Genomic DNA, 27,310 nt, shown 5'->3' with positions numbered 1-27,310 from the left:
CTACCGTGCGAGGAATCGAACCCGCGACCATCGGTCGTAAAGCGGTGTGCTAAAATAATATTATGTTATCTGTGATAATAGCAATTTAAGCAGTAAATTTCGTTATGTCTTTTAGCATAGTGTATATTATGGTATTTATTGCGTTTAATTATGGGAATGAAATTAAATTAAATTTATTATTTAAATGTGGTTTTACAGTGATGGTTTAACATAATTAATATATATTAGTTCAACACATTAGTCATTTCTGACATACTACAGACAACATGTGCCATTTATCAGTTGTATATACATACATTAAATAATTAAAATTTACATGTCCTTAATATATTCCCAAAATATTGGTCAATACAGACAGTCAAATTTGATTGCATGAAATTATTAAATTGAATTATATTATATTATTAAATATTTATGTGGACAAGAACATATATAATCTACACATACATAAGAGGCGAGTTTCTACATTACTTCCCCCTTTTTTCGAAAAGATATTCATTAGTACTGTAAAAGTACTTATTTATCAATCACTTATACAGCTATTTTTTAAAATTGATTTTATTTAATTGTTTAAGTTTATCTGTTATCTATTTTTAAGTTAAGTTTATCTATTTTTTTTTTTATATTTTGTTATTTAAATTGATTTTGGAAATTTTGTTAACAAACATTATATTGAACTTAATTATTACAAATCTTAAAAAAATATTAACAACAATTAAAAATTACCAACTGAGGGGGATCTATTTATCAAATTGATTGTATCAGTGCACACAAACATAGAGCAATTTCAGTAGAAGTGGCATGTAGTATACTCTGAATAATACCCTCATCAAATTTATTGATTTCGAGTTTTAATGAATAGTTCCCTACGTTCTATATTCAGCTCGGGTCCTATCACATTTCAACAATAGGTACTAGAAATCTTCGAATTTTTCACACACAACACAATCGATTTTTTTTTCACTAGCTTAGCTTTGATATTGTTTTATATAAGAAGTAACTATTCGCCCCGGCTTCGAACGGGTGTACATGTGTTACATATAAACCTTGCTCTTGAATCACTCTATCTACTAAAAAAAAACACTTCAAAATCCGTTGCGTAGTTTTAAAGATTTAAGCATACATAGGGACGGACAGACAGCGAAAACGACTACGTTTTATATTATGTAATGATGATTTGATAAATTTATCAACAATTTGATAATATTCCGAACATACTACGATGACTTCTATTATTTATTATATTCTTCAGAAAAGTTGGACCTACCCTCCGTTCGAAGCACGGATTGTAGATGGAGTGGTGTACGGTCGTGGTGTTCAGGACATGAAATCCGTCGGTATTATGTACATAGAGGCAATAAGGCGGCTGAAGAATAAAGGCATCAGGTTGAAGAGAACTGTACACATATCCTTTGTACCAGGTTAGTATTATTCATAATTCGCTGAGCCCGCTGTTTCATCCGCATTAAATTTATGGCCTATATGTTATTCTGATGTACAAGCTATATTACTGTAGTCTCATCAAAATCCGTCCAGTAGTTGTTGCGTGAAAGAGTAACAAACATCCATCTATACTCACAAACTTTCGCGTTTATAAAATTACTAGCTTTTACCCTCAACCACGCTCAAATTGAATCAGAAATATTTGAGCGAAGTTGATGTTTGTTTTTTTTTTAATAAAATTTTATTTTAATATCTAAAAATGTTCATTCTAATAGCTCCAAGAACTTGTACAAAATTTCATGATGGGCGGTTCATTAGGTTTTGCGTGCAATCGTAAAAAACATCCCTACTTTCACATTTATAATATTAGTAATAATTAATATAAGATTTGATATACTTATTGCAACAATTGCTGAAACCGTACCTAAACCTATTGTGCGTACCGTGCCTACACCCATAGAAAAAAAAACAATTACATAAACATAAAAAACATAATTAGAATAAGATACATGGGTAACAATGGCTAAATAAAAACCTTATCGCTAAATAGCAATTTATATTTATAATTTACGATATACAAAATTAATAAAATTATGAATACCCGGGCGAAAACGGACCTGGTCGTTAGTAAAATAAAAATGAATCAATTTTCACTATATACTTAGTCGTAGAAGCGGAACCCAGCATCAGCTTGCCGACATAAATCCAAAACGGCCGTCACGGACTTAAAATTAATTGAAAAGATTAATTAAATTGTCTCTTACTTATTACTTAATTATCTTCTAGAATATACTACCTACTTTTATACAACAGAGGCAAGAGCAAGCGTATAAGGGTACCTTGAAGCTTTCATGTCATAGACTTATTATAATATGTATTTCAAAATAATCAAAGTTTATTTTATTAAGCATGTACTTATTTTTGTATAGAAATTCATAAAATTAAGGTAATAAGAAATTTTATTGATTTAAAAAAGATATTTTTGATCAATAAACAAAAAAACTGTTTTGTTTTTGGATAATAGAATCATATTACCTTGAAATAATTCAAATATATTATGTATTAGCTGTGCCCGCGGTTTCATCCGCATGAAATTTATAGCCTTTATGTTATTGTAATGTATAAACTATAGTAATGAAAAGTTTCATGAAAATCCGTTCAGTAGTTTTTGCTTGTATTCATCCATCCATTTTCACAAACCTTCGTGTTTATAAAATTAGTAAGATGCACCTATATATAGTAACATTTGTATTCATGAGTATCATTGTTTGTATCGGTCTGGGTGTATGCTATGTATATTATGTATGTCTTTACAAAAAAATCTATGTATTTTGTATCAGTTGTCTAGTAACCATAAAAAAAACTCTGCTTACCGTAGGAGTGGATGGCACTGTTCAGGGTTATATATTTTACCTATATATAATGTGTTTCTTTCCTATATATACATATAATGTTGAGATGAATGTGTGGTGTGACAAGAATGAATACGTTAGAGGAAATATGAAAGTGACGCCGGTGTCGAAGAGGTTAAAGAGCAGTCGTCTGTCGTGGTATAGGCATGTAATGCGTAGGAATGAAGGTAATATTTTAAGGAAGGTGTTACATATAAATTTGGATGGTTATAAGGGCAGAAAAAGAGATGGATGGACTGTGTGAAAGATGATATGATAAGAAAGTGAGTAAATAACGAGATGACTGCGAACAGGTTGAATGGCAGAGAAAAACATATTACGCTGACCCCAAATAAATGGGATAAGGTAGAAGCTGATGATGTATGGTGTATTTTGTCCAAGGGTTTTCGTACTTTAATACTTAAACATTGTTTATTTATAAGGACTTTCGGTCACTCGAAATATATAACATAAAACCCGTACCTGATATTGAATACAAAGTTTTCTTTTGTAGCAACGTTTTTCTCATCTTTTCCTGTTTTTTTTTTTATGAATATTCATTTAACAAAGGCGAAAGTTTTAATAAATTTAATTAATATATTTATATAGGAGACTCGCAATCCGCCCGGTCAATAATTAATTTAATTCAGTTATCTGAACTCATTATTTTTTTAAATAAAATACAACCCTTTTCTTACTGACTAGTGATCGCCCAGTGGTCGACGTTCTAAGATTCTATTGAAGACAAACAATATTAATCTATTCTGATTTTGACCACAGACTATAACAAAAACAAAAGAGCATATATGCGTGCGTGTGTCAAATACATGGTCGTGTGTAATGTTTTTATTTATACTGATTTAATGTATTATTAAAAAAAAATGTATTACCTTCTCTAAGTAAGTGTAATGTAAAATAAGTATGCGAAATTTCATACTCCTAGGTCCGCACAATTTTCGTAAAAAGAGGTACAAAGTTTTTGTTTCACGTATTAATATCGATAATGAAGTATTTAAAACAAACTTTATAAATACAAAAGAATGGAAACAATCTATAATCAAATAAACACTTATAAAATAAATAAATCTATATTTGGAACATAGATTCAATTGGGAACAACTAGGAAAAGCTGCTGATCTCGTTCAAAAAATAATTCAGATTTTTTATATGTTGTACTTATTAACAAAATTAATAATGTAATTATAATATTTATATAACAGATGAAGAGGTGGGCGGCATGAAAGGTATGGGAGAATTTGTGAAAACTGAACAATTTCGAAAACTGAACGTGGGATTTGCTCTGGACGAGGGTATGGCCAGTCCCAATGAAGATTACCTGGTTTACAACGCTGAAAGGAGCATTTGGCGTAAGTTACGTAGACGTATATATTCAGTTACGGGGTAGGCAGAAAGGACGGAACATCGTTAAGTTTTACGTGCCTATATTGTTTATGTCTCATTGAAGGAAACACATAGTACAGGGAAACCTTTCCAGGGTTCAAACTGAACTCCTGTCCCTGTCATCTCACAGTCCTATCTCATGTATTATTATTTGTAATTATGTATTGTTTGTAATATGACATTTTGGTGTATGTACCGTATTTATATTCATATGCATGTAGTAAAAACGGTTATTTCCATATTACAAACAGACACTCCAATTTTAATTATATGTATAGGTGTATAGATAAAGGCACTTTGTACAAACATGTACTTGTATACATCTAAAGTGTCGATATTTAGAAGTACAGTCACACAGTGATGTAATAAAAATTAGAGAGCACTAAAGCAGCGGTAATGGGGTTTTTATTGACCATAATAAAACGGTTATTTTATTGCCCTCTTTAGAATATAAATGTGTTTCGACTTATACCACATATTTATTTCCTCAGATGTGACCATAATATGTCCGGGAAAGTCTGGACATGGCTCGTTGTTACTTCCGGATAATAATGGAGAGAAAGTAGGTATAATTTTATATTTTTTATTCAATTGTAGTAATCAAGCATACGACTATGTGATGGTAAACGGTTACCGTAGCCTATGGACAGCTTAAAAAGCCAACTTTTTACCCAAGGTACTTGTCGCCTGAAATAGTTGATACGTAAGGACTCTCGCAAATGCCACTAACGGTACTTCTTATTGTCGTATTAAAATAAGAAAAATTGTTAAAGTATTGACAAATTAGTATTTTTTTTAATTTATCAAATAACCAGACAGCAGCGAAATGTGAATTTAATAGAATACATATATATATATACTAGCTGTCCCGGCAAAAGTTGTTTTGCCTTAAAATAAAAAAAAAATTTAGGGGTGGACTACCCCTAACATTTAGGGTGATGAAAAATAGATGTTGGCCGATTCTCAGACCTACTCAATACGCTCACAAAATTTCATGAGAATCGGTCAAGCCGTTCTGGAGGAGTATGGGAACGAAAACTGTGACACGAGAATTTTATATATTAGATATAGAAAGAAAGAACGAAAAATAGTATGTATAGTAGATCTAGAATTGCTACAATTTTTATCAACGGTAGAAAATAAATAATTGCACTACAACATTTAGACCTGACGGAATCAGGCTATAAATAAATACAAATATTTTAAATCTGTATTTACAGTATAATAAATTTCATAGGAAGATAAGCTTTAACATCGTTTGGGCTAGACTCCAAATCTACACCGGACTAGATAAATATACAGAGTGTAAGCTAGTAGAGCACTAGCTCAATCTTGAACATTATTTTAAATAAATATAATAAATATATTTAACTGTTTAAGCGTCTATATTTTTTAATCAATGTCTATTTATAGTATGTATATAGACTATTGCTGTGTAATATCACAGGACTTATTTTGTAAAATATAGATCCTGTTATTAGCTCCTATTAGATATAGATTTCTATAGGGAGTGAATAAAAAAAAATGCGTTAAGTCGTTGCCAATAAAAAAATAAAATTACTCATATAATATTACTTACCATACTAAAAATTTATGACGTATCACTCCAGGAGAGATGTTCAAATACACACATTGAAATCGAAGGTATGTCAAAAAAGTTGACTTTGGTCTAAATCTTCTATTCCTATATGACTTTTGCCACTCATGCAATTTTTTTTTTATTACCGTCCCTACCGTTCAGTTCAACTAACTAATTTTTTTTAATATCGTGTTTCTTGGTAACGTTTACGAATTACTAAATTTTTTTAATATCGTATTTCTTGGTAACGTTTACGTTTAGTTTATTTGGATGAGCACTGACTGAAATGCTTCCACTCTGTGCATGTAAATAATCTGTGGCGAAACTAATCGTGTTTAATAGTAAGCAGGTATTTGGGTAATGTGATTTGTGACCGTAATATATACTATTGGCGTATGTGACATAATTATTGTTTATTGTAATGGTACTTATGAGTACTTATAATTAAATTTTATATGGCAATTAATTAACTAGCACTTACCCGTGACTTTGGTTGCGTGACTGACAACTTTGCGGTAAAAATATGTTGTTTCCGTATCACAACACTATATAGTTGCTAATTATTTCGCATTAATAATAATCATAACAACTCTGTACAATTCACATAGCACCATCTAGTCCCAAGATAAGGGGAGTTTCTGTTATAGTTACTACTGATATAAACACTTATATATATTTTTTGTAAATACATATATAACATAGATAAAAAACAGTCGAGCCGATACAAACAATCATACGCAGGAATACAAATGTTTGCACCTTGTTAGGAATCGAACCCGCGACCGTCGGAAGTAAAGTGATATGCTAAACCTCTAGAGTACTGGGGCCGTCAAATAATATAAACTTTTAAACATATTATTCTATTATCGGTAAATTATCTATGCTTTGTACGAATCAGTTAGTCTGTCCATCAGGTCACTTTATCTATTTATTAATATTATCTTTTATTTAACTTTATTAGGGTTTAAAGTATAAAGATAATATTAACGACTAGCTGTACCCGCGACATCGTCCGCGTGAAATTTAACTTTATTTTTCTAAATCAAAAAAATTTTCTAAAATAAAATAAAAAATATAATATAAAAGTCCCGTCAAAATCGGTCCAGCCATTTGTAAAAAATGTTATTTTGGTGTGTGTAAGATATTTGTAATGTTACCTACATTACAAATATCTTGCTTATTGTATATTATACTAGCTGAACGCGCGACTTCGTCTGCGCTGAATTTAACTTTGTTTTTCTAAAATAAAAGTAGCCTATGTTACTTCTTATTACATCAGCTACCTGCAAAAAAAGTCCCGTCAAAATCGGTTCAGCCATTTCAGAGATTAGTCGTAACAGACAGACAGACAAAAATTGTAAAAAATGTTATTTTGGTGTATGTACGGTATTTATATTCAAATGCATGTAGTAAAAAGCGGTTATTTCAATATTACAAACAGACACTCCAATTTTATTTATATGTATAGATTATATTCTATTGTTTGTTTTTATTTAGTGTAGCATTAACACGTGCGTTTTATTTATTATCTATATGTAAATTAGACAGATAAAGCAACGTTGTCTTACGAGAATGATGGAATTACAGTTCTTAGGAATTAACCTTACATTCTTTACAGCGTTTATTTGGAATTTTAGTTACGTTCAGTTCATTACAGCATTTATTTGTTTGTAAAATATGTCCAATTATACAAAGTATAGTATCAGCAACAATAGTTAAATTACTTTAAACTATTACGTTTTTTACAATTTCAAGATTCAAAGTCACTATTTGTACCTACATTATCATCATTACATAGTAGAAAACAAAGTCGCTGTCGCTGTCTGTCCGTCCCTATGTATGCTTAAATCTATAAAACTACGCAACGGATTTTGAAGCGGTTTTTTTAAATAGATAGAATGATTCAAGGAAAGGTTTATATATATAACTAAGAAGAGAGAAGCCGGGGTGGGTTTGGCTTCGCACGTGTTTATATGTATTATACAGGACGATGTAGGACACTTGAGACACCAGGGTATTACGTGCGAGTTGCCGACCCTTAAGAAACCTTAATGTACCCTTCTTGAAAAAACTTGTACATCCATCTATGCTACATTCAAACAATGTGTATGTATATTTAGGACATTTATAATTTATATTAGTAGGACTAGTCAGGATTATGTAAGTAGGTCAGATGGAATTTAATTTTGCAAAATACACCCCGCTAAGCAGTTTCAAATCTTTTACTCTGTTTCACTGTGTACATAGACTTAATTAAACTAGGCTCCTTGTTTATTTATCAAATTATGTTGCCTGCTATATCAGCAAAATTCAGTACCAATTTCTAAATAGGTATTATTAAAATTTTACTTTTTTTAAGGAGTTGAAAAATTTGACGTTTCTAAAGTTTATTTTATTATATTGGTTTTCTTAAATTTATTAATATTAAATTGTTTGATAATAAGAGAGGGTCCGATTTTGCTATATTTTTGTGTTAATAAATTTAATATTAGAAAACTCATGGGAAAAATTTACTATCCACATTAATTATAGGAGTATTCATTTTGTTGATTATACGATTAATGAAACAAAATATATGTATGATCGGAAATTGATTGAAAATTAGTTTATATTCAATATGGCCAGATATAAAATATATTTTTATTACTGTGCAAAGCACGGGCGTTCCGATTCGTTATTTCACATAATATTTCATAGTCAGGATGGCCGAGCGGTCTAAGGCGCTGCGTTCAGGTCGCAGTCCACTTCTGTGGGCGTGGGTTCGAATCCCACTTCTGACAATAATATTTTTTATTGTCATGATATATATTTTCCAGTAAACTGTAATGTTTATAAATTCGCAAATGCTTCTTAGTGTACAATTTAGTAAATACTTTGCTTGAAATTGGGAAACAAGTTGCATGAGACTTTTTATAACTAACTTTCATGCAACTTGTTTGGTGCAAACTGGTCAGTTGACTTTTTTTACAAAAATAACAGCCATTTTGTTTTTAATATTCCAATTTTTTTATAGGACCTCACTTATTAGTGATGTTCACATTTTTTCTTAATTTTATAAAATACTAGCTACTCGCCCCGGCTTTGCACAGTTGTACATGTATTATACATATAAACCTTCCTCTTGAATATCTCTATCTATTAAAAAAACCGCTTCAAAATCCGTTGCGTAGTTGTAAAGATTTACGCATACATAGCGACGGACGGATAGCGACATCGACTTTGTTTTATACTATGTAATAATAAAATATTATTGTATTAAACAGTCATTTAATAACTGAGTATACTCATAGAATCGGTCAACATATATTTAAATCTATTTTTAATATTTACATATTTTATGTACTTACATTTTGAATAAATTCCTAAATACATAAAGAAGTCTGGTCAAAAATCATTATATAATATAAAGCAAAGTCGCTGTCGCTGTCTGTCCGTCCCTATGTATGCTTAAATCTTTAAAACTACGCAACGGATTTTGAAGCGGTTTTTTTAATAGATAGAGTGATTATATGTATAATATGTATATATAATTATATGGAAAGTTTATATGTATAATACACGTACCGGGCGAAGCCGGAGCGAGTAGCTAGTATATTATAATGCGTAACAGTTAGTTAATTTTACTAAAAAAAATTGTTTGTTTGTTTGTAACACTTTATTGCACAATAAATACATTTAAATTAACTAAAGATACAATGATCTTAAAAAATATATATATATAAGATGTACAATGGCGGACTGATCCCACATGAGGGATTTTTTCCAGTCAATCTTTAAATAGTATGTGTGATACGAATTCCCCATTATTAATGATCTAATAATGACTGTTATTGAAGCATTAATTAATGAAATGAATGTTTATCCCCCAGATAAGATATATCATAGACAAGTTTATGGATCTACGCAAGGAGTCTAAAACCAAACTGGAGAAAAATCCTGAACTGAACATTGGTGACGTCACTACAGTCAATCTCACCATGCTTAATGTAAGTGTACTATCACATGATCAAATCTACAAAATACACTAGAGTGAAATGAATTCGGTTCACTTAAAAAAAACCTAATCATTTCGGAAACTAAGAAAAACTATATATCTCAGAAACAAAGAATGCTAGCTTAATGGAATGATTTTGTTTAGTGAACAATTAAATTCTAAGGAGTATTTAAATAAATAATATTGTTAAGATATTAATTATATACTCCTTAAATTAAGGTTGAATTTGATGATTTTATTTAATATAATAATTAATTATAATATAATAATGAAAAAAAAATACTCAACCATTAATATTCATTAATTAAATATTATTATTAATTTTAATTAATTACTTAATAACTTTTTACAAAAATTATACATTTTAATATTGGTTGTTATTTATTATTAAATTACTTTTATATTAATATCTATGATATTGACATCCATAAATCTATACATAAAATGGTTATACGAGGATTTGCCAAAATCGATTACTGATTTACCTGAAATTTAATAGTTTAAGCCAATATTAATTGTAAACACTTAACATAATAAGAGCACGGACTCTATGCCTGTGGAGAAGAAATAATAAAAACAAAATTATGGTTGTATTATAAAAATCTAGAAGAAGGCAGACTTTCGAAATTGGAACTACGAAATTATTGCATATGATATTTGATTCGCATGAAATATGTATATTATTAAGCTAGCATTCTTAGTTTCCGAGATTTATAGGTTTCTTTAGGTGACCCGCCTTCATTGCTCTCGACTGTATCTATCTGTCTTCATTCAAGGTTTATTCTATAAAATATATAACTGGGTTCATCCAATGAGAACGACCCACATGATGGTAAGTGACAAATGTCGCCTATACAATAATAATAATAACCCTAGACGATTCACACAGCGCCATCTAATGCCAAGAGAAGTAGAGCTTGTGTTATGGATGAGACAGATCAATTGACAGAACAATTTGATACATCTTTTTGCAAATATTATATACCTACCGGCAGTTGCCACCTTCCTAGAATATGTATGATCTACAATATTAAGTGTTAATTTTTGAAAAAAAAAATCCGCGCTAGAATCTACAAAAAGTAATAAAAAATGCGCCGGTGTTCTAACTTACCCCCCTCCTGGACCAGGTGCTGGGTACGCCCATGGAGATATATATGTATATATAATTACATATATATTTATAAATAATTCATCATTAAGTCCATCATATCAATAATTGCAAAAGTTAATTGATCTTATTATCTACAGGGTGGAATTCAAGACAACGTGGTGCCTGAAAAATTATCTGCCAGCTTTGATATACGTAGAGCGACCTCCGTCAACCACCAGGAATTCGAAGATATGGTATTAAGATTGTGTATTAAAAAAAACTAAGTTTATCCTAATAGGATACACTAATAACGTAACAATATAATATTTTAGGACATTCCACACAACGCCATCTAGTCTCAAGCTAAGCAGAGCTTGTGCTACGGGTATTAAACAATTGATAGAAATATTTAATTGTAAATTATTGAACTTTTTCATATAATCATGAATAACCAAATCCATACTCAGTGTCTTCTATGTATATATAGAAGAACAATTAAAAATTTCAATCAATTGCTTAGTAGCCGTAAAAGCAGTAAAGATCACCCTATTTTGAGAATAGATGTTGTCATGTCACGCTGTGATGACCTGACTCTCATTATATTAATCTTATTATTTTAGATCAAACGCTGGTGCTCGGAAGCTGGCGAAGGTGTTTATTATACATCCCAACAAAACGATCCATATGTGGCACCAACTAAGACAGACGATTCGAATCCTTACTGGGTTGCATTTAAGAATGTTTTTGACAAATTGTAAGTATCGTAAATTTCTATACACATTCCATTCCATGATTATGAAAAAAAAAATCCATAACAGATATGTCAATGTTAGTAGGTGTCAAGTAATGTAGAATAACTAACAGCTTCTCCTTAAGATTCGTATAAATATAATTATATCTAAATATATATAACTCAAAGGTGACTAACTGACATAGCGATCTATCAACGCACAGCCCAAACCACTGGACGGATCGGGCTGAAATTTGGCATGCAGGTAGATGACGTACGCATCCGCTAAAAAGGATTTCGATTAATTCTACCCCCAAGGGGATAAAATAGGGAATGAAAGTTTGTATGAAACTTTGTCAATTTTAAACCGATCGGGCTGAGACTTTGCATGCTAATAAAGCTACTATGACGTAGGCATCCCCTAAGAAAGGATTTTGATAAATTCCACCCCTAAGGAGGTAAATTAACGCGAGCGAAGCCGCGGGCAAAAGCTAGTACATATATACATATACAAGAATTATTCGATTTCGTATATTCGTCACGAACGTAAAGACTGTGAAATACTCCCACGTCGTGTTTATTTAATTTATAACATTCCTATGGAGATAAATCCTTTTACATGTATTATATTATCTTGATTTTGAATAAATTTTTTATTAAAGAAAGTAAGGAATATTTTAAAGAACTCTATTTTTATTAAAAATAGACATCTATAAAATATACCTACTTTCTTTATTCCATAGTTTTTTTTTTCAATTCTACTCCTATGGCAATTGTACTACACTCTTCATCACTAGACAAAAGTAGGTAAGTAATATTTGCAGATTTAATGCAAAACCCACGGAAGGACTTTAGTCTGAGATTAACTCTAGGACTTTGATTTTCAGATCAGGGCGATCCCTGATCTGAAAATTTTTTAATTCCAGTTAGAATGAGAGTGTATTTTCAATAAGCTTCACCGAACGACATGAGGTGGCTTCGTAAATACTTGTGCAGGTGGCACTGGAAACCCGCGCAAGGATTTACGAAGCGACTAAAGGCTAACTCCTGCTTTACGGATACGACTGTAGTCTGAGGGCACCGCTAGGTTATCTAAGCTCAGATCAGGCCGTTGTAATTTTCATCCCCGTTTGAAATGGACGGGGAATCAATCGCACGGGAAAATATCTATATATATATATATATATAAATGAACTGCTGTTCGTTAGTCCCGCTAAAACTTGAGAACGGCTGAACCGATTCGGCTAATTTTAATCTTGAAATATTCGCGGATGTCCAGGGAAGATTTAAACGATTATAAAATATGAAGAAAATGCATGCAGAATAATAAAAACAACAATTTTATTTTCCCATACAAACTGTTAAACAAGCACCCTGTTCAGAAATGTATTGCGTAACTAAACTTCAAAGCTCCTTTAATTCTGAGGCGGAACGGTTCGCGGGGTCAGCTAGTCTATCAATAAATATCTGACTCTTTGAAATACTTTTCAGGAAACTCCCTATCAAGATCCGCACGTTCCCCGGCGGTACCGACAGCCGCTACATCCGTGAAGTCGGTATCCCAGCGCTGGGACTCTCCCCAATCACAAATACTCCAGTGGAACTTCACCAGCACAACGAAAGCTTACGCGTAGACACGTTCCTCCACGGCATCACTGTTTATGAGTCTGTTATACCTTCTATTGCCAATATTTAAATAAATTGAACACACTATACAAAAGGTAATAACAAAACATAATTACTTGATAGATTTTTATTATTTTGTTTAATTCCGCAAATTACTTAGTACGTTTAGGTATATTATTTTGTTTAATTCCGCATCCATTAGCAAGTGACTACAAATATTCAGTCCGGAAACCTAACCACATTGCAATATATGTGTAGTTTCCATAACGGTCGGAAATTGATCACTAATAGAGAAAGTCGCTTCTAGAAGTGATGGTCAGGTTTTCGCACAGAATATTTGTGGTCTCACACTTGCCTTAATGGTAGCGGCATTAAACAAAATAATATAATACCATTAAATACTAAAATAGATATCCGCAAAATGACACCTAATTCGCATAAAATATGTTTATCGCATAATATACCTAATGAACACTCGTACCTAATCAGGCTATGGTTGACTAATACTAATTGTTTGCTTTCTCTTAAAAACCACAAAGAACAATGGTCTGGGGGCGTATTATTAACTCTTATTCCCAACTATTATATAGCGCAAACTGAACTGCCTGGCAATTTCTTATTACGAATGTTAAGTGTCAGCTGTCATGTACTACTACACAACACAGAATCAGTAATTTACACGCATTGTGTTATTTGTAACGTACAGACCTACGTTTTTAATATTGTTACTGCTTTCTTATACTTTTACTGTATACTTTTTATGTGTGCTATAGATACAAATAAAAGATCTATCTAATTACATTGTTTTATATTATTTACTAATATTTAACAATAAAGTATAGTTATGTAACATTATCTTGCACCGCTTTAATCCGTGTAATTGCACCGTCTTATTATTATCTCTGATCAACGCGACGGTTGACTGGTAGATAATGCCATCAGGCATTAAGTCCGCCATATGTACATTTTTGTGTGCAAAAAGAATAAATAAATATCTTATCTGTGGTATATAGAAACATATTGGGAAGACAGTGTCTTCAGCCAGAATCACGGCCTTTTGTAAAAAAAGGACATAAGAACTAGATTGTTTATTTTATTTTAAAACTATGTTATTTTCACTATCGTCAATCTTTATTTCAAAATGGATTAAATTCTTTAATCCGCCAAATCAAAACAATTGTATACAATAACACATTACTGTTATACATTTCAATAATTAATAATTATTGTTTTTCATATCAGTATTTTCGCGGCAAAATTGTTATTAATTTTTTAATATAAACTTTATAGGCGACGGAACAATATTATATATTGACATTCTAGTTATTAAAAATTTAACAGATTCCTAAAAATTAACATAACAATATTAATTTATTAATAGTAACATATCTATATTAAAAACACACTATACAGACTCTAACAAGCAACAACCATATCTCCCGCAGAATTTACATTGACTCAAAAATGACCAATTTTGAGAAAATTTCAACCGCGCCATTTTGACAAAATATAAATGGACATGTTAAGTTCGTATAAATATATATGTAGCATCTACATTCACACAAAGTTGGGTCTTGCAGCAATAAAATTACTTATTCAATGCAATGCTTTTGTTTATATAAAGCATGCCAGCATCCAGCGGTGTTTATATCTTATTTATTCAGTACGGAACCAAGCAATACTTACGCCTGGGTCGCATTCAACATTTACCACTTACGCTGCTAGAATTCAGTCTAGACACAGACAAAAGTAAAGGTAGAGCAGAGAGATACATTCGTAATTATAAATAAATAGATGTACCTTCACAAATATAATATAATGTTGTGGGTCTCGGTGGTCTAACGGTGTTAAACTGCACTGACCTACTGCCGATGCTTACGGGTTCAATTCCGAGGAATTGAACGTAAGATGTACATCATACTCATGTACCGAGTACATGATTATTATATAGTCAAACATAACTATTGCTTAGCAACATAGAACGCTAGATTTATAAGTAATGGATTATTGTTTTATTCTAAAATCAATGTGCCTAATACGGTCCCTTAATTCATTACATTTAATACACTCTACATTAAAATAATATACGTAATATAAAATAACAATGCATAGAAGAGTAAACAACAGTAGCAAAAAATTTTTTCAAAATTAAATCTGTTGGCGCGCAAGCGACGACAGTGGACGGCTGCGGGGTCTGCGGGCGCCGCGGGGCATCCGAGCCGGCAGCGAGCCCGATCTGCCGCGACACCTCACTTTATTCCGTGCATTGGGCACCGCACGCACTTCTCTTAACACTTGTAATATATATATCTAAAATACATAATCATACAGTCCACAACGTGATATCATTTCACCACCCTAACCGGGCCTAGTCAATGGTCCTTCTGCACCGGTATACAAGCCGTCTTAAGCAGAGCCAAGCTGTATATATGCAAGTCAGAAATTTGAAGACCGACACGTCGTGAATAACGGTCGCGAGTTGGATTTCGAGTATCTCTTCGTGGAGCGGAGTCGTCGCACAGCCTACATAGAAGAACCGACGTCACGTGTGGGAGTATTGCACTGTCTTTGAGTGAGTCCGTTCCAATTAGACTATTTTCTTATTTCTTAACGTTGCCGAAAAACTCATTCTTTACTATTCAAAACTGCATTTCTATCCCTCTTTAAATTATTTATTATTTAGCTTTGCCCTTATTTTCTTATACACAGTCACGTATAGCTTACATTACTATATACATTGCATTCTATTAATTTGCGCGCTTAGAAGCGGCTAGTAACAGCCGGTCCGGTGCATCGACCTTGCACTCGACCGTGTCATTGACCGTGCGTGACATTTACCTGCGCTTGCGCTACGGACATAGCTCTTAGTAACAACCGGTACGGTGCATTGACCTTACAGTTGAACGTGTCGTTGACCGTACGCGACCTTCGGCCCCTTCTTTCGGCTTCAGCATTTCATAAGACTTTAATATGGCAGATTCTATTAAAACATTAATTAAAAAACGTAGTTCTATGAAGTCTAAAATTACAGTTTTTAACAATTATTTAAATTTAATCAGTAGTAATGCGGATATATCTCATTTGCAACGTTTGGACTTGGAGGAGCGTTTTAATAGGTTCGAGGCCATGTATTCCGATTTTGATGCATTACAGACCGACATCGAGGTGCTTTCTGACGACGCCGAGGCCGAGTCCGCTCTGACCGACCGTGAGGAATTCGAACGCCAGTTCTTTCGTGTGGTGGCTCTCGCTCGCAGCCTACTGGCGACTTCGCGCGACAGTGCTGGGTCTGTGGCGGGTTCTGAAGATGCTAATTCAGGTGCACTCAATACAAAACAGAATTTTGTTCGTTTGCCGAAAATTTCGCTACCTTGCTACGACGGATTTTATCAATCCTGGTTGGAGTTTAGGGACACATACATCTCACTGATTCACAACAATGCATGTATCGACGACATCAACAAGTTCCACTACTTACGTGCCTCACTTAAGGGTAGCGCGGCTTCAATCATTCAAAATATAGACTTCAAAGCAGAGCATTATAAAATTGCATGGGACTTGTTGTGTGAGCGATATAACAACAACCGTGTCCTTGTAAATAATCACATTCAAGCGTTGTTTGATGTTGAACAGATATCGAGGGAATCAAGTGTGTCACTTAGGGGTCTCGTTGATGTCATTAATAAAAATATAAGGGCACTAACAACTCTAAATCAGCCCACTAATCATTGGGATACCCTCATCATCTTTATAATGGCAAAAAAGCTGGACGTCACAACTAGTCGTAACTGGGAGGAACACAAAAACTCATTAACTACCGATCCCATTTTATCACAATTTTGTACATTTTTAAATAAAAGGGCTGACTTATTGGAGTCAGTCGAGTCAAATTTCATTAATTGCAGTACTTCAATTGTCGCTTTAAATAATCAAACTAATAATAATAAATCTATCATTACTCATAATAAGAAATCAATTGCTTATAATAAACAATCTGGCATTAAATGTCCACTTTGCTCTCAAGCACACTCATTATATTCTTGTGAATCTTTTAGGGCCTTATCTATAGAAAATCGCATTCAAAAGGCGAAAGAATATAAAGTGTGCCTAAATTGCTTGCGCTTAGGCCATAACGCAAAATATTGCAAATTAACTCATTGCAAATATTGCAAAGTTAAACATAATACACTTTTACATATAGAAATAAATAGTACAATCCCATCTCATGATGTTCTGCCTTCTGCATCGCCTTCTCTGTCAAATGATGTCGCTTTATCAGCCGATACTATGCAGCTTGCTACTTCTGCGCATTGTCTACTTTCCACAGCATTGGTGAACGTGACCAACGCTACGGGCAACAAGTGCACGGCACGTCTACTGCTGGACAACGGTAGCACGGCGAACTTTGTTACGCAGAGCCTGTCGGAGAAACTGGGTTTGTCACAACGCGGTACGAGCACCAAGGTAACGGGTATAAATAGTCACGTATCTATAAGTACACAGTCTTGCAACCTCACCATAGAGTCTTTATGCTGTGCTTACAAAATTGATATCGAGTGTCACATTTTGCCTGAAATTACAAAGGTCTTACCGTCTTCGTTTGTGCATGTCAGGCATGTCCCTATCCCTGCAGGTCTTCAGTTAGCGGACCCGAATTTTAATATTCCGTCGGTCGTAGACATTCTGGTAGGGGCCGAAGTATTTTGGGATGTCCTGGGCAATAATTCAATTCATTTAGGCAAACACTTACCGACATTGTGTGAAACTAAATTCGGATGGTTAGTTTCAGGTAGGATTAAACAACCGGAATGTTCGTACTCACAGTTTTGCAATCATGTTAATATTTCAAATTCACCAGATATTACTAAATTTTGGGAGTTTGATAATATATCACCTTATCACTCTTTGTCTATTGAAGAAAAAATATGTGAGCAGCATTTTGTAACAACTACTTATCGCAAAAATGACGGTCGTTTTGTAGTTACTATGCCTTTAAAAAACGATCCTAGTACCTTAGGTCATTCTTATGACACAGCAAAAATTCGTTTTTTGTCCCTAGAACGACGCTTTCAACGATATCCATCATTTAAAAATAAATACATGGAGTTTATGCGCGAGTATGAACGATTAGGTCACATGACGTTGGATTCAAACTATACTACTTCAACTGAGGACACCGTAGTCACTCACTTCATTCCACATCATGGCGTCACTCGTGAATCTAGTGCTACTACCAAATTGCGCGTAGTATTTGATGCATCAGCTCCTACCAGTTCTGGCACGTCACTTAATGACATTCAGATGGTGGGACCTGTAGTTCAAGACGATCTATTATCCATTTTAATACGTTTTCGTCAACATAGGTATGTAGTTTCGAGTGACATTGAAAAGATGTATAGAGCAATAGAACTGAATCCAGACCAAAGATCTCTTCAAAAAATTGTATTCCGGTTTGACCATAAAGAACCCCTAAAAACTTATACATTAAACACACTTACATATGGTACCGCTTCCGCTCCTTATTTAGCTACTAAATGCTTAGCTAGTCTGGCGGATGACATTCAGGATAATCGAGTCAAGTGTGCAATACAGCGAGATATGTATGTCGATGATTACTTAAGTGGGGGAAGCACAATCTCGGAAACCATCGAAGTAGCTAAACAGGTGCAGTCTATTCTTTCCTCTGCTAAATTCAACTTACGTAAGTGGCGTTCTAATCATCCCACTATTTTAGCACAACTCACTAACAGTCATGACACTATGAATACACCCCTAGAATTTTCTGAGCAACATTTAATCTCTTCTCAATCTAAAACACTAGGTTTATATTGGGATTGCGATTCGGATTTGCTCACCTTTAGAATTAACATTAATTCAGTAAATAAGGTCACTAAACGTCATATTCTTGCAGTAATAAGTCAAATATTTGACCCACTGGGACTCGTCGGCCCGTGCGTAGTCGAAGCTAAAATCATTCTGCAACGTTTATGGTTAGAGAAATATGACTGGGACGACGAAATATCTCTCGAGATCAGCAACCTTTGGTCTACATTTCAAAATAGCATGTCCTCGCTTAATAGTTTAAAGATTCCTCGTTGGGTTTTGCATGAAGACTCTATCATTCACGAAGTACACGTCTTTACCGATGCGTCCGAAAGGGCGTATGGAACGTGTCTATACATTAGAACGTGTAGTGGTAGTGGTTCTATAGGTGTACAGCTTCTAGCTTCTAGAAACCGCGTAGCGCCAATTAAACCAACGACAATGCCGAGGCTTGAACTTTGTGGAGCTTTGTTAGGTGCAAGACTGTGTATCAAAGTTCAAAAATCATTGACTATACCTATCCATAAATGTAGATTCTGGTGTGACTCGACTATAGTATTAGGTTGGTTGTCAACTCCTGCTAACCAACTTAATCCTTTCGTTAGAAACCGAGTGCATGAAATTCAAGAAAGCACATACGGTCATACCTGGAGCTACGTACCGTCGAAGGACAACCCGGCGGATCTTGTTTCGCGTGGAGTAAAGGCCGACGTTATCGGAACTACCCCTTTATGGTGGTCCGGACCTTCGTTTTTACTTAAAAATGAAAATGAGTGGCCAATAATGCCAAACAAAACGAAACATGATTTGCCGGAAGTAGTAACTCATTTTATTAGTAGTGACAATCAATCATGTAGTAATTCATCATCTAATAACACTCATTCATTATTGATACAACATTTATTAGAAAATCATTCAAGCTTAACTAAAATACAAAGAATAGTAGCATACATACAAAGATTTATTCATAATTTAAAACATAATAGTAACAAGTTGTGCGGCAATCTCTCTACGAGAGAACTGCAAGAGTCATTAATTTATATTTTACATATGTCACAAATTGATATGTTTCCAAACGAATTTGAAATTCTAAAATCTGGTCAGACATTGCCACACAAAAGTAGACTACTTGCTTTGACACCATTTTTAGATAATGATAACATTATCCGCGTGGGCGGAAGACTTGACAATTCCCCTTACGACTTTAACATGAAACATCCTATAGCTATATGCAGCAAACATAAATTGACAAGACTTATATTTCAAATGCAGCATATTAAATTACTCCACGCCGGTCCTCAATTATTATTGTCTCATTCGTCATACTTACTGGCCTCTAGGAGGCAGAAATTTGTCTAAATTAATTGTAAAGAAATGTGTTACTTGTTTCAGACATAAGGCTAAAAATGTCCAGCCTATAATGGGTCAGCTGCCGTTAGCTAGGACACAACTTGAATTCCCATTTCTACATTGTTATGTTGACTATGCTGGACCAGTATTGATAGCTAATCGTACCGCGGGAGCAAACTTTCAAAATCGTATATGTGCATCTTTGTTTGCTCTGCAGTGAAAGCTGTACATTTGGAGCTCGTCACAGATCTCACCACCGAGGCTTATATGGCCGCTTTAAATCGGTTTGTGGCACGTCGAGGTAAGCCTCGAAGTATTACATCCGACAACGGTACGAATTTCGTTGGCGCATCCAATGAAATGCAAAGGATTTTGCGTACCTCGAATGTCGCATCTGAAACGGCACAGCAGGGCATCGAATTTATTTTCACGCCTGCCTACTCTCCTCATTTTAATTCATTAGCAGAAGCTGCCGTAAGGTCCTTTAAACATCACCTAAGACGTATATTAAAATTAACTCATTTTACCTATAAAGAGATGACAACTTGTCTCATTCAAATAGAAGCAGTTCTAAATTGTCGCCCTCTCACCCCCTTTCATCAGATCCTAATGATTTTTCGGCTCTTACACCCTCACACTTCCTAATTGGACGGCCACTCTTATCTGTGCCACAACCACAGGTGACTGACACTGACGTCAACCTCTCGAGACTGGACAGATGGCGTAGAATTCAGCACATACGACAACATTTCTGGAGACGATTTCATAATGAATACATTTCCATACTTCAGGCAAAAACAAAATGGTTCCATTCATCAGACGAGGTGAAACTTGGAGCTCTCGTCCTGATCAAGGACAAGACAGCACCTCCGCTACTGTGGTGCCTGGGTCGGGTCGTAAAGATCTACCCTGGCGTGGACGGCGTCACAAGGGTGGCCGAACTCAAGACGAAGAAGGGCACCATTCGTCGTGCCTTCAACTGCATCTGCCCTCTTCCTGAGCATTGAAGACATCACTTCAACCCCGGGAGTCTGTTGGCGCGCAAGCGACGACAGTGGACGGCTGCGGGGTCTGCGGGCGCCGCGGGGCATCCGAGCCGGCAGCGAGCCCGATCTGCCGCGACACCTCACTCGGCCATTCCGTGCATTGGGCACCGCACGCACTTCTCACTTTCTTAACACTTGTAATATATATATTCTAAAATACATAATCATACAGTCCACAACGTGATATCATTTCACCACCCTAACCGGGCCTAGTCAAATCTATTAAAACAATAATTACGAATTATAATTGGACCTATGAAGCGCATAATAAAAAGACCGGGGTTGGCAGAAAAAGTAGCGATTAATTTCTGGATATAATGAATTGATTTTGAAAATTATTTAACCAATAGAAAGTCACATTATTTGTGAGTACCATAGACTATACTCCTATACCATCACGCTACGACTACTTGGAGACGCAATAAAAAATGTTGTACAAACGAGGAAAATATTACTCATCCGAAGTTGCTCGCTAATAATCTATAATTTCACTAATAAAGTAGAAATTAAAATAAAATAAATAACCCGGGACGATTAACACAACGCCATCTAATCTCGCGGTAAGCAGAACTTGTATTATGGGTAATAGACAAATGATAAATATTTTTTTGTAAATACATATATAACATACATAGATATATAATATATGTACAAACACCCAGACCGATACAAACAATCATACTCATGAATACAAATGTTTGCACCGTGCGAACGAACTCGCGACCATCGGACGTAAAGTGTGTTAAACCGCTAAACAATCGAGGCAGTAAAATTAATTTAATTTCCTAACTAATGTATAACAAGAACGATCCTTTAGCGTGCTAATAAATCGTAACTAACTGCAATGCAACAGGTTTACCGGAACACACAGAGTAGTCTTTATTGCACCTTCGGGTTTATCTGATATTACAAACGATTGCTGTTGAAAATAAAACCTTATTGCTATGAATGTACGTGCCAGGAAATAAACTATGTCGATATTACCTGAAACGTATGTTCTAGCCAGCTTAAATTAAAGTGGTGGAACGGTTGGAATTGCATTCTGTTCGTAACTATTTCTGTTGTGAATTTTTTTAAATGGGTAGTAAAATTATAAGAACAATAAAAAAGTCTAGTGACGCTGTAGCCCAACTAGGGCTAATAAAAGAATAATAAAAAAATTATAATATTGTTTACATTATAATATTGTTTACATTATAATAAAACATAAATATTATATAATTACCTACATCATACTCTGTGATTTTATTATTACAATTAATTAAATTTCTCACAGTATATTCATAGAACTAAATGTAGCATAAATATACAAATAAATATATGTGCTACCTACTCCTGATTTCTTTTATTAAAATTTTCCTTACATTCATATGTTATTGATGATTTTTATAGTTGTGCATTTCATTTATTACAATCTCTACTAATCAACTATTCTTAATAATATAATGTGTAAGGTAATACCTTTGAATGATTGTACGAAAAATTTTCATAAAAAAATTTGCCGGACTTGTTAGATACTATTTTCAAGATCAACCAATAATTATCTTTGTTACATAACGTAGCAGCTAGTAGAGACTTGTCTTGAAACGTTGTTCGCTTTACACCGAGGGTACAATTTTACAATTTCCTGAATTCAAATTTATTTAATGTTCCGTGACGCGAAACCGTTATTACAATGTTTTGGCGCCCAACGTGGGACCAATTTAACACTAGTAAATCTTTGACGCCCCAGTTCCGATTCCCGGCATAACTTGACTCATAAAGATATGGAATCATTCGCTTTAACAAATTTATATACCACTAAAATAATCTTGGTACTAATACTAACTTCTATCCATTAGCACATCCCGATATAACGTATAAAACAAACAGACTCTTACTCACATGGCAATGTGAAGATTATCACTTATTCGCGTGGTATTTGAAATGAAATATGTAATATTTCAAACCTATAACATTAAAGCGCGGTACCTTTTTAATGGCAATATTTAATCTTTGTTAACATGAAATTGTCATAACAATGTTATGGTCCTCAACGTGGGACTAATGCAAATATTTTGGCACTCTATTAGGCTTTCGTATCACAACTTAACTCATGTAAATAAAGAAACTTTCACTTTAACATCTATCTACACTACTGATAGGCAGTATCAATTGCAATTTGGTCATGCCACTTTCCTTATTCTAGGGTACTATTATACAGCTTGTAGCGATTCAGACAATGATAGGATACTTTTCGTACGATTCCGTACCCAATAAAAACATCCTACTTCTGACACCAAAAAGTATGTTGGGAATAAAACTTACGTTCAGTCTTTTTTGCATTTATTTTGTTATTTGAATAAGTAAAAATAATAAATGTATATAAAAAATATAGTATCGGCAATAACATCTTTGTACGTTTAGTAAATTAGCATTTTCAAATTAACTATTATTAGGGCAATAAATAACCAGGTACACATATAGTTACCCCAATCAATCGATAAATTAAATGTGCTTAACCATGAGGTAATTAAAATAAAATGTATATAATTATATCTCAGGACAATGTATAAAGCGCCATCTCGCTCTAAACTAAGCGGAGCTTTTGTATGGTTACTAGATACCTGATATAAATTCATAGAGTACATAAAAGAAATCCAAAATTAGAAATTCGAATTATGACGAATTAAAGTTACTTACTAATACTTTATAATAAATGATGTAATTCATAAATACATTTTTTTGGTAAATATATACAACACCCAGACCGATACCAATAATTATACTCATGAATACAAAATTGTATGCAGTGCGAGGAAACGAATGTTCTACCATCGGAAGAAAACGTCAATCTTCTAACATCGACGTGCAAAACTGCTAGACCACCGAGGCCGTCAAAAAACATATTACTATTAATATCTAATATTATTATATAAGTATTGTATACTTTTAATTAGCAAACTCAATTACCAAAGCATTATAAAAATATTTTGGCGCCCAACATGGGACCAAATGTTAATCTTTTACTCATATAAAATCACATAAAAACTCAAACAAAATTTTATACTCATATAAAAAAAACTCAGTTTAACAAAGTATGGTATATTTAATAAATTAATAGTCTTGGTCGGATTATTACTTGGTAGTACCTGGTACGGATGTACCATGTACGGATGACCTCAATAAATCAACATGTCTTAGTCTTGACAGTGCCTGCGACTAGTGGAGTGGAGAATGCTAAGATGAATATGAATTCATCTTAGCATTCTCCACTGCTCCGTCAGCGTAAACCGTTAGCGCAGACGGGTGCGCTATTCCATTATCATTCATTTCAATTCAAATTAAAAAGAAAAAAAATAAGTGCATCTACCAGATATGTGATAACAGTAGTGACGGTATGTATGTATATCAATTCATATATATTTTTAGGTCCATTAATAAATATTTGTCGTTTTAATGAGTAACTATTTTTATGTGATAATAGTACTATGACTAATATTTTATTTATACATTCGTACGTACCTGGTACGGAAATAGTAAACAGACGTGTAGCTTGTTTCTTTGTGTGGATAAAATTTCACTATAGAACTACCAAACTATTCTAATACTAGCTTCGCTACAGCAACTTCGTCTGTATCACACTTATTAGACATTTTTTACATAATATCTATTTAATTTTAGCATTTATTGGCATTTATAATTTCAGCGCGGTTCATCGAGGTTACTTGAGACCCGAGAGCTGGTATCTAGTTTGCCCAGAAGTTAAGTATTCAACACTAACAACGCTGCCAGTATCTTGGATATACTGGTACGCATACATAATATATACATATATAGAACACCCAGACCGATACAAACAATCATACTCATGAATACAAATGTTGGTACCTTGCGAGGAATCGAACCAGCGACCATAGGAAGTAAAGAGGTGTGCTAAACCGCTAGACCACCGAGACCGACCGGATATTGATAGAAATAACAAATATTACAGTGTAAGTAATATAATAACCATTACGTTTGGTATCTGCATTCAGGGTTGAAAGAAACAAAATACTGTATTTTCAGCCGTGTTTGGTTTTGTAACATTATTTATATTTGCCGTGAGGTAGAAGGGTGAAGGTTGAATTACAATTGTCACGACATACTAACTCTTACTGCATTGAATATACTGTTTGTTGACAAAAAATTGAAATGTTTTTTACATACATCCCTAAACAATTCACAGCGCCATCTAATCCCACGATAAGCAGAGCTTGTGTTATGAGTACTGGGCAACTATTAGAAATAAGAATAGAATAAGAAGAAATACTAACTTTTTTTACTTAAATATATTTATTTCGTAAATACATATATAATATATATAGAACTATAACTATTATAATGTATATACCAATCTAGTTATATAAATTACAAGTCTAGGCCTGATTATAAAACTAAAAAATTAAGACAGATTGATGTCTGTAATAACTTTTATTTGTAAAATCCATTTTTACTTTTCTTACAGATAATATACAAGTATATCTTTATCTTTAATTACTTAATTGACACCAAATTACTAAAATATTAATAGTTTTTATTTAGCTAACTTTTCGTAGCGTCGTGGCGCAATGATGGCCATCCTGACTTACGCCGAAAGTTTCGTAACTGACCGCCACCAAAAGAAACTTTGTTTGTATATTAACATCTGACTGACTCACCGTTGATGGAAATACCGTTAACAAACCAAATGTCTCCCAAAACGGAGGTAGGCTCACCTTCCATCATGTTGCATTCTCCACCCAACGATATATGGATAAAATGCGAAGGTATGTTATTATTACTGTTTACGTCCTCGTAGTGGGTAGATAAAATAGTGTTTTTTGTGCCCATTCCGTATAATATCAGCACAAAAGAAAAATAAAAGACCCTTGTTTCAAGTTAATGCGCGCGATCTGATAACGAAAGGCAGAATAAAGAGGCAGTTCACTTATAAAATTTCTAAAACAGAATATTACTAGGGAGCAAATGTTTATACAAATACTGCATTGCAGAAACATCAAGCCGGTTAGTCTGGGTATCGAGGAAGATTAAATATTTATTGAGAGGAATCGCAGATAGTCACCAGAGGCACAGAAACGTGATCTGCCAGACAAAGAGGTCTATGTTTAGCAGTTTCAAACATATAAAAGATTTTTTCATCATCTGTCTATTTTTACGGCACGCGATTACTGAGTAAGCAGAGAGAAATAAAATTGCTATATTTGTATGTTCAGACAACAACATCTGACAAAAATATTATATATAACTACTGTTCAAACGTTGTATTGAATAAAAAAAAATTATTGTGATAGATGTTGGACAACAATACATCTGACAAAAATATATAATTACAGTCTTTAGAAAAATAATATATGAACTATAAAATTATGTGGCCAGTACTTCAGCAACAGCTACAGTGTTTCAATATCGTAACAACACTTCAATGAACATCTATAAAGTATTTGTCAGTATTTTAATTAAATCTAAACTCAGTAAATATAATTAATTTGAATTGCATACACAAGCTAATAGGGTAAACAACAATTTATTATTCTTAGAATTTAGAAGTATTTATTTATTTTTATATCTGTTTTTACGATATTACATAAATGTGGCTGAATGATCCATCATTGATATAAATATCATTCAATAATACAATACAACATATGTTGGTGACCACGATATACTCCCTAATTGAATTTAAAAATAAATCTATATTTCTGCAATTAACCAATCGTGTATGAGCTCATTTAAAAAGAATAAGAACTGAGTTTCTTGTCACTTCTTCTTAGCTCGAAAGCACTCCGAACTGACGATAGATTTGACATACCATAAGA

The 27,310-nt window shown here is 33.5% G+C and overlaps 2 protein-coding genes and 1 non-coding gene across 4 annotated transcripts in view; 2 read left to right on the top strand and 1 right to left on the bottom strand.

Annotated features, from left to right (window-relative positions):
- LOC131850861 (uncharacterized) overlaps nucleotides 1-27,310 on the bottom strand; it is a 115,206-nt gene that overhangs the window by 70,384 nt on the left and 17,512 nt on the right. The gene's annotated exons all lie outside the window — the stretch shown is intronic.
- Trnal-cag (transfer RNA leucine (anticodon CAG)) lies at nucleotides 8,511-8,594 on the top strand. Its single transcript has one exon. It is a non-coding gene; the product is annotated as a tRNA-Leu (tRNA).
- On the top strand, nucleotides 15,781-21,683 carry LOC131850860 (uncharacterized). 2 transcript variants are annotated; one of them, XM_059201236.1, is made up of 2 exons: nucleotides 15,781-17,704; nucleotides 21,219-21,683. In XM_059201236.1, exons 1-2 carry the CDS (start codon nucleotides 16,225-16,227, stop codon nucleotides 21,425-21,427), a joined length of 1,689 nt encoding a protein of 562 aa, XP_059057219.1. In that variant the 5' UTR covers nucleotides 15,781-16,224; the 3' UTR covers nucleotides 21,428-21,683. The 2 variants fall into 2 exon arrangements, with proteins under 2 accessions (XP_059057219.1, XP_059057218.1); XM_059201235.1 differs by having other exon boundaries at nucleotides 15,784-17,718.

This window comes from Achroia grisella, unplaced genomic scaffold, assembly GCF_030625045.1.
Source record: "Achroia grisella isolate CSIRO2021 unplaced genomic scaffold, CSIRO_AGI_Agris_v1 utg780, whole genome shotgun sequence".
NCBI lineage: Eukaryota > Metazoa > Arthropoda > Insecta > Lepidoptera > Pyralidae > Achroia > Achroia grisella.
The sequence above is the reverse complement of the archived record's forward strand: the minus strand, read 5'-3'. Positions and strand labels throughout refer to the sequence as shown.

Bases quoted from the DNA above. Each gene is read 5' to 3' on its own strand.
- LOC131850860 (XM_059201235.1), top strand. From the start codon at position 16,225: ATGGCAGATTCTATTAAAACATTAATTAAAAAACGTAGTTCTATGAAG. The intron at 17,719-21,218 runs GTAACGGGTATA...TCCATACTTCAG, and splicing joins AACGCGGTACGAGCACCAAG to GCAAAAACAAAATGGTTCCA.